At 35.9% G+C, this 9,185-nt stretch overlaps 1 protein-coding gene across 1 annotated transcript; it reads left to right on the top strand.

Annotated features, from left to right (window-relative positions):
• Positions 1-4,030: 4,030 nt before the first annotated feature.
• On the top strand, positions 4,031-4,993 carry LOC122733009 (olfactory receptor 13C9-like). Its single transcript, XM_043973498.1, has one exon. The coding sequence runs from the start codon at positions 4,031-4,033 to the stop codon at positions 4,991-4,993; it is 963 nt and encodes a 320-aa protein (XP_043829433.1).
• The last annotated feature ends 4,192 nt before the right edge of the window (positions 4,994-9,185 follow it).

The following is a 9,185-nucleotide window of genomic DNA, read 5'->3' as shown; positions in this document are numbered from 1 at the left end:
AGAGAAGGAAAAAGGGAATGTGTGCTACAGATGATCTAGAAAAATAACATTTAACTTCTCATTTCAGCCTATGGTAACAATGGCTCTCTTCTTGCAACACTGTAACAGGGAGGGTGACAAAGCAGGCAGAGCAGAAACATAGAAGGTGACTCAGACCTTTCTATTTCAAGTGTTTTTTTGTCCCCTAAAGCAAATTTCTTTCTTGAATCACCTCCCTGAGAGAGGAGTAGATGTCCCGATTTTGCCCTCCAAAGTCCTGTCCTACACTAATTCTTTTAGCCTTCAGGGATTTCATTTGTGAACTGTGACGGGCAGATTCCAACTATACAGAGGCATGGAGGTCCAAAGAACAACCATACCAAGATGTCACTGAGCTCCCTAAGAGTTTACAGTGTAAAGGATGTTTTTCCAGAGAAATGAAAAGATAACAGATGTTAGTTAAAGTAGGCATCATTCAATTCATCACCAGGCTTCAATGTTAAGCTTCATAACATTTGTTTTTAAAAGTTCATGAGGGGCAGTTAGATGGCGCAGTGGATAGAGCACCGGCCCTGGAGTCAGGAGTACCTGAGTTCAAATCCTTAGACACTTAACACTTACTAGCTGTGTGACCCTGGGCAAGTCACTTAACCCCAATTGCCTCACTAAAAAAAACCCAAAAAACCAAAAACAAACCAAAAAACCCAAACAAACCTCATGAAATGGAATTCAATAATAACGGTTCAGGCATGATATAAGACTCTGGTTCAAGAATGAGCAAAAGGAAACACAAAAAGAAACATCAATATGGTATTGAAAATATGAAACTGAACATTGCTTTGAAATGCCACCTAGAATAAAAAATAACACAGGCACCAGACTACAAAGAAAAAAAGTCTCTGTTTCTTTCTGAATATCTTTAAAAGACAGAGCTCCTCCAACTAAAAACAGAAAATGTAACATGGTATTTTGTTGCTTATAAAGTTTAGCATCAAATCATCCAAAATACTATGTTGTTTTGGTAAAAATAAGTTTTATTGACTATTATGATAAAAGGTATGCCCAGGCTCATCCAAATGGTGAATGGCCAGGGAAAAATTGGATCCTGCATCTCTTAATATCGATATCTTAGCCTTTTTAAATGAAAAACGGGCAAAAAACTTTTTTCTGCTTTCAACCCTCCTATTTAACATGGTATAATGTGAGTTATAATAATAATATCATTTAGATTTTTATTTATATGTCAATGTGTACAATATGTATTTTCTCATTTAAATCTCACAATACCATGAATGAAATATTGCTGATATTCTTCCTATTCACAGATAAATTGAAACTCAGAATTTAAGTAACTCGCCCCTAGGATTATACATAATAGGAAAACAGAAAAAAATTATTATAGTTAATGTAGAAAGTTGGGGATAGGAATAAAGATTATACCCATGATCTAATTACTGTAGAGATCAAAGTATTATTTTCAAATGGAATGATTATTTGTAAAAATTCTCAAAAAGATAAGATACTAGTGGATAGAGCACTGGTCCTGGAGTCAGGAGGACTTGAGTTCAAATCTGACCTCAGACACTTAATACTCACTAGCTGTGTGACCCTGGGCAAGTCACTTAACCCCAATTGCCTCACAAAAAAGGAAAAAAGAAAACAAAGTTAATATACTAAATGAGAAGAACAAGGTTATAAGAAATAAACTACACTTTTAAAGAAATCCCATTTTATATTCTCTAAAGAAAATATGATAAGAATAGAAATCCAATAAATAAAACTGCAATCTCAATGAAATGGACTTTCCTGACATTGGTGTAGATTATAACATATTGATGCTTTACCATATCTTCCCATAAATTCACTACAAGGGATTCATTTCACTTGGTCAGTGATCATGGTATTCTCATGGCAATGCCTAGATACCAATGGAATATGTAAACTGTACTGTGGCCATTTCTTGCTTTCTGGAAATAATAAATACATTAACTCTATGAGCATTAGGTTACCTATACCTGTGTATAATTTTATAACAATAAATTAAACCCTGGTTATAGAAAAAGGATGATCTTAACAATTGGAAAGAATTTCATTGTTTATGAGTGGATTAGATAAAAAGTTACCATGGTTATTAAATTAATTTATTGATATATTTTAATAGCAATTAAAATGCCAATGTTTTCTTTTCAGAAGAAAAAAAAAGTTAAGATACTAAATGAGCAGAACAAGGTTATAAGAAAAAAAGCTACACTTTTTAAGAAATCCCATTTTATATTCTCTAAAGAAAATATAAGAATAGAAATCCAGTAAATAGAACTGCAATCTCACACTTCAAAGTGGGTTTATCAGGGCAGCTAGGTGGTACAGTGGATAAAGCACCAGCCCTGGATTCAGGAGGACCTGTGTTCAAATCCAGCCTCAGGCATTTGACACTTACTAGCTGTGTGACCCTGGGCAAGTCACTTAACCCTCATTGCCCCACAAAAAATAACAACAAAACAAAGTGGGTTTACCAGGTTCTTCTCAGACAGACCCCTGATGATGCCTACATCAGGATGTACCATAGGCATCTCAAACTCAATATTTACAGATTTAATTTTATCTTTTCCAAAAATATGACCCTTCTTTCAAAAGTAGATTAAATGATGGAATTCATATAGAAAAAACAAATTGTCAACAATATTAAGGGTTAAGTGACTCACCCAGGATCCCACAGGGGCAAGACTTGAACTTAGGGCTTCATGAGTCAGAGGCTGTCTCTCCATTCACTATGCCATGTTGCCTTTCATGCAAAATGTTAACGTTTTTATAAAAATATGGAAAATGAAAACTATATAAAGAATTCATTATATTATAAATTGATTGAGAGAGCTCAGTAACAGTATGGCAAAAAAGATTATTTTCCCACAATATGTAATATAAGAAATTTCACCTGACTCATTTAATTAAACATTAATCTATTTAAGAACTTTTAAAAATAAGGAAACTGGAATGTATTTATTTAAGTCATTAAGGTAGATAAAAATTCATAAGTCAAAAATAATTTTTGGAGCTATGCATATAGATTCAATTACTTAAAATTACATCAAAAAGTTGTGTCAACAAAATGTTCTATGCCTAGAAAAACATAACACATTGGGGAAAATAATAGTATAAATATAATAAATAAAACTTAATATCTAAATTGATAAGAAACCCAGAGCACAATCGTCAAAGAATGTGAATGGACAATATATGAAAGAAGAAATACATATTGTAGATAATTATTCAAAAACATGTTTGAATTTACTAATAATCACAAAAATGCAAATGAACAATTTTTGTGTTACCTCACACTAATGGTCAGATTGGCAAAGGTGTTCAAACAATGCTATCAGGGATATTGAGAAAGTTACACATTCCTAAGTGCTAATGAAATTGCAAATTGGCTACACAAAAATTATTGCTGAAATCATATCACCCCTTTATCCAATAATTCCATTATTGAGACTATACCATCAGCATCAGCATTACTTTAAAGACAGTCATTTTGTCAAAGCCAACAGCACTATTTATAGTCTAATCACTAACCATTAAGGACAGGCTAGGGAAGAAGATCATTCCTTGAAACAGAGGCTCCCAAGCAGTTTTTGAGATAAGGATCTGACCTTGGTCCACTTAAAGAAGCTGAATAAAATTCAAGGTCCAGTTCAATCCTGACAACGGTGCTCAGTTTTAGACACAGCTTTAAAAAAAAATTAAAAAGGAGGCATCTAGGTGGTACAGTGGATAAAGCACCAGCCCTGGATTCAGCAGTACCTGAGTTCAAATCCAGCCTCAAACACTTAACACTTAGTAGCTGTGTGACCTTGGGCAAGTCACTTAATCCTCATTGCTCTACAAAAAAAAAAATAGAAAAAACTCAAATATATAGTTAGTGATGAGCTCACCATCTTCAACATCGATATTTGCAGTAGATACATGACACACAAATGTGGCTGAGCCGTAATGGATTTGAATGTAAAAAAAAAAAAATAGAATGTTCTGTGTTCTCTGAATTTCTGCAGGTAAAATGGAAAAGATAAATGAAACCACTGTAACAGAATTCTTCCTAAAGGGACTTTCTGGGTATCCCAGACTTGAGATTATTTTTTTTGTGCTGATTCTGGTCATGTATGTGGTCATTCTTCTAGGCAATGGAATTCTCATTGTAATCAGCATCCTAGACCCCCACCTCCACACTCCCATGTACTTCTTCCTCAGTAACCTCTCTTTCTTGGACATCTGCTACACATCAACCTCCATTCCTCCTACACTGGTGAGCTTCTTATCACAAAGAAAAACAATTTCTTTTTCTGGGTGTGCAGTTCAGATGTTCCTTGGCTTGGCCATGGGGACCACTGAGTGTGTACTTCTGGCCATGATGGCCTTTGACCGTTATGTGGCTATCTGCAACCCCTTGAGATATCCTATCATCATGAGCAAGATTGTGTATGTGCAGATGGCAGCTGGCTCCTGGGCAGCAGGGGGTGTCAACTCATTGGTGCAAACAATTCTTGTGGTCCGGTTGCCTTTCTGCAGAAATAATGTCATCAATCATTTCAGCTGTGAAATCCTGGCAGTCATGAAACTGGCCTGTGCTGACATCTCTGGCAATGAATTTATCATGTTAGTAGCCACTACAGTATTCACATTAACTCCATTGCTACTGATTGTTGTCTCTTACACTTTAATCATCTCCAGCATCCTAAAGATTCATTCAGCTGAAGGAAGGAGTAAAGCCTTTTCCACCTGCTCAGCCCACCTGACTGTGGTGATTATATTCTATGGGACCATCCTGTTTATGTACATGAAGCCCAAATCTAAAGTATCACCTAATTCAGATAAATTGCAAGCTACAGACAAACTCATTTCCATGTTTTATGGGGTCATGACTCCCATGATGAATCCCTTAATCTATAGTCTCAGGAACAAAGATGTGAAAGAAGCAGTGAAAAGTCTGCTAGGAAAGAAGGCTTTTGGAAAAGAAATGTGAAAGACATTGTACTTTGGTTCAATGAGTGACAGAAATTTATAGAAAAACAGCAGGAAAACCAATTAAGAAGCCTACTCAGTGTATGAATTCCACCAGTAAACCAGCCAGAAAACATATGTACCTACCATTTGCTTGCTCCTTTGTTGTATGCTGGTGACATAAAGACAAAAATGAAATATTCTTTTCCCTCAAAGTACTTCCATTCTATTGGAAGAAATAGTATGTATTCATATAAATATCTACCAAATAAATGTAAAATAAATGTAGTTCAAGGTAAGGAATAAGAAAAGACTTCACGTAAAAGATAGCATTTGAGCGGAGCTTTGAACAAACAAGAAATTCCAAGAATCTCATATAAGGCATGAATTCTAGGCAGGAAGAGACTGTACAACCTCATGAAAAAGGAGAGGGAATAGAAAAAAAGCCAATTTGATTGTGCCTTGTAGTGTATGAAGAAGAATAATGAGTGATAGAGATGGAAAAGTAGGTAAGAATCATATTTTAAAGTGGTTTTATTTCAAAGGAAGGAATTTGTAATGATCCTAGAAGGAACAGGGAATTACTGGAATTTAGGAACTAGGAGTGTGGAGGGGTGGTGTGATATGGCCAGACATCTGCATCTGGAATATTTCTTCAGGAGCTATGTGGAAAATTGTAAAGAATGGGAAGTGCTGGATAAGTGCTTCCTGAGGCCACATTCCCTGATTCTTCTTTGCTCTTCTCATCCTGTTCATTGTAAAGTCCAATTAACTATACTGTGGGCAACAAACCTTTTTTTTTAAATTAATTACATGTTTGTATTTCTCTCCCTGATGATCTAAATACTACCAGGCCAAGTTAGAATTTCAAGACATCATGAGACCTTCTTGGGAGCCATTGAGGTGCTGTTGAAAGAATCCTTCATTCAGAATTGAGAGATCTGGATTTTAGATCTGCCCCCTCATGTTTCCCATGTCTGTGTATATGTAATATGTATGTCTGTGGGTCAGTCTTAACCCTTTTGAGCCTTAGTTGCTTCAGGAAATTAAGAAATTATCATGTAGTTGAGTGATGGGATATTGACCAAAATATACATATTCCTAATGACTAGAATAAATATTAAGGACTATAGGAGCTCAGAGGAAGGAGAGATCTCTATGGACGAGAACAACTGCAGAATTGTTCTACAATATTGGAGAATAGGGGCAGCTAGATGGCACAGTGGGTAGAGCACCAGACCTGAATTCAGAAGGACCTGAGTTCAAATCCAGCCTCAGACACTTGACGCTTATGAGCTGTGTGACCCTGGGCAAGTCACTTAACCCCCCACTGCCCTGCAAAAAAAGAAAAACATACAATATTGGAGAATAGAATAGAATATTGGAGCTGTAATTTGAAGTGAGCCTTGAAGGAATATAACAATAACCAAATATGTCACAACTGCCAGGAACAACAAAAACAATAAAATGATAATGACGATGATGACGATTATGATGATAACCATATAAGTGCCCAATCCATCCTTCAACCTATGACCAAAGCCTGGGGAAATGGCAAATTAGGGCTATGATGGTCAAGGTGAAAAACAGCAGGGACTTTGTGGGCCCTGAGACATTTATACTCGTTGTGGAGACCTTGTTGATACTCTGAAAGCTCCAGAAATGTCACTCATTGGGTCAGTGCCATTGTGAATGTGGTGTAACTGTCCTAAGATTCAAAGAGATAGATAGGAAGGTGTCATAGGTTTACAGGCAAGTACTACTTAAAACTGTTAGGATGATCAGCTTGGCATAAAGAACAGAGGAAGAAGTGATGTTTCTCCTTGCTCCTGTAAAAAGATTAAAAAAAAAGTCAGAAATAACAATATCCTTCCTGCTAGAAATACTTTAGTGCAGGTAGTGTTGACAACTAAAGCAGGCAAAGTACAAGGGCATGGGCAATGGAATAAAGACATAAATAGAGTCATTATATGCCAGTTATTCAGTTGTTTTCAGTTATGCCTGACTTCTCATGACCCCATTTGGGATTTTCTTGGCAAAGATACAGGAGTAGTTTGCCATTTCCTTTTCTAGCTCTTTTTACAGATGAGGAACCTAACCTAAGATAAACAGGGTTAAGTGACTTGCCCAGGGACACACAACTAAGAAGTGTCTGAGGCCAGATTTGAATTCAGGAAGATGAGTCTTTCTAACTCCAGGCCTGGCACTCTATCCATTGTGTTACCTGGCTGCACTATATGCCAGTACTATATCTTAACAAAATTGGAAACAGATTTCATTAACTGTAGGTAAGGGCTTCATATTGCTTTTGTCAATGGTACATACCCTCAATTCCTAGGAAGACAACAACTATTGCTGACCACTGCACACAAATTAAAAACAATAACAATATTTTTACCACTAAATTTAAATTAGATGAAATTAGATAAAATTAAGGAGCTACTCCAATTTGAAGAGAAAAATGTTGAAGAACCTGTCTCTGTGTCATATTAGAAAAAAAAAACTAAACAAGAAACAGAAAAATCATGGAATAGTTTTTGCTCATAGCAGGCCAAGAGAAGTTTATTGATGGAGTACAGATAACAGAAACACACGTAGTCATTTGGAGATGCCAGTAAGAAAGTAGCTCCCTATTTTAGGGATTGAAGAAGGCTTGCATGTCTCCTTAAAAATGACTAGCTTCTTTTAGAATTAGTGTTGCATGTGAGACAATTTATATTTGTTTTTCTTTTTGTAGAATTTTTATAATTATCTTGATTATATTAGCCTATTGGCCAAGATAAAAATGTAAAGATTTTTCATTTCAAGGGCAATGCCTTTTTACTTTGCACTAAATGGAGAATAATTTCCCAGATGGAAAAGAAAGAAATTAGAGGGATTCTTTCTATCTGTCTTCATAATTGAAAGTAATGAAAACTTTAGAAGTTATAACCAATAACAAAATGGATGACCAGAAATAACATACATCTTAAATTATTTTGCTAAGGAGATAGGCATAATCAGACAATAAAAGTGAATAGTATATAAATTATCATGACCAAGCTTGGACTTGAAGAAGAACTGAAAATAGACATCGGCCTCCTTTTTGACAGAGGTGGGAGGCTATTCTTGTGGAATATTGCATATACTGTCAGAATCAATTGATATGCTGGTTGCTTTACTGAACTGTTCTTTCTTTTCTGTTTAAAATAAATTCTTTGTTATAAGGACTTGCTTGCTGAGAAGGGGAGATGGTAAAGACATGTTCAAAACTAGAAGTGATAAAAAAAATTCAATTAAAATATTGAAGTGACAAAGATTGGATCCGAACGAGGTAGTCTTGACTCCAAAAGCAATATTCTATCTACTAAACAACATTGCTTTTTTTTTTTTTTTAGTGATGCAATTGGGGTTAAGTGACTTGCCCAGGGTCACACAGCTAGTAAGTATTAAGTGTCTGAGGTCGGATTTGAACTCAGGTACTCCTGAATCCAGGGCCGGTGCTCTATCCACTGCGCCACCTAGCTGCCCCAACATTGCTTTTTTAAATAGAAAAAAGAGGCAGCAAGCTGGAGTGAGAAAAGCACTGGATTTAAAAGATTTTCAGTTGTTCTTTCAATTATGTCCTCTTTGTGATGCCATTTGGGGTTTTTCTTGGCAAAGATATTTGGAGTGGTTTGCCCTTTCCCTATCAGCTCATTTTTCAGATAAGAAAACTAAGGCAAACAGAGTTGAGCAACTTGTCCAACATCACACAGCTAGTAAATAAATGTCTGAGGCTAAATTGAATTCTGGAAGATTAGTCTTTCTGTCTTTAGGCCCAGCACTCTGTGCACTATGGCGCCACCTAGCTGCTAGGATTTAAGAGATAGAAAGACTGTATTTGAACTTAGGTTGTTTTCAGGGCAGGTGACCACAAGTAAGTCAAAACCTCACTGCATTTAATTCGCATTTTATGCATAAAAAGAGAATCATAATACCTACATTATCAATTTCAAAGTTTGTGAAATGCTTTGTAACCTATTCAGTGCCATGTGTACTTACTTATTCTATTGCCATTATCCTGCAATTGAACATTGACCTCAAAGATCACCCTCTTTGGAGGAAGAATAAAAATGGAAATCAGAACACAGTATTTTAAGAGGAAGAAAAAGACTGAAGGAAATGGAAATGAGGCTTAGGAAATATGCTTGTGGGATTTATTAGCAAAAGGAATCTGGCAAACTAGAACCTCA

This window comes from Dromiciops gliroides, chromosome 1 (genome assembly GCF_019393635.1).
Source record: "Dromiciops gliroides isolate mDroGli1 chromosome 1, mDroGli1.pri, whole genome shotgun sequence".
NCBI lineage: Eukaryota > Metazoa > Chordata > Mammalia > Microbiotheria > Microbiotheriidae > Dromiciops > Dromiciops gliroides.
Note: the sequence above shows the minus strand (reverse complement) of the source record. Positions and strands in the feature narration are given on the sequence as shown.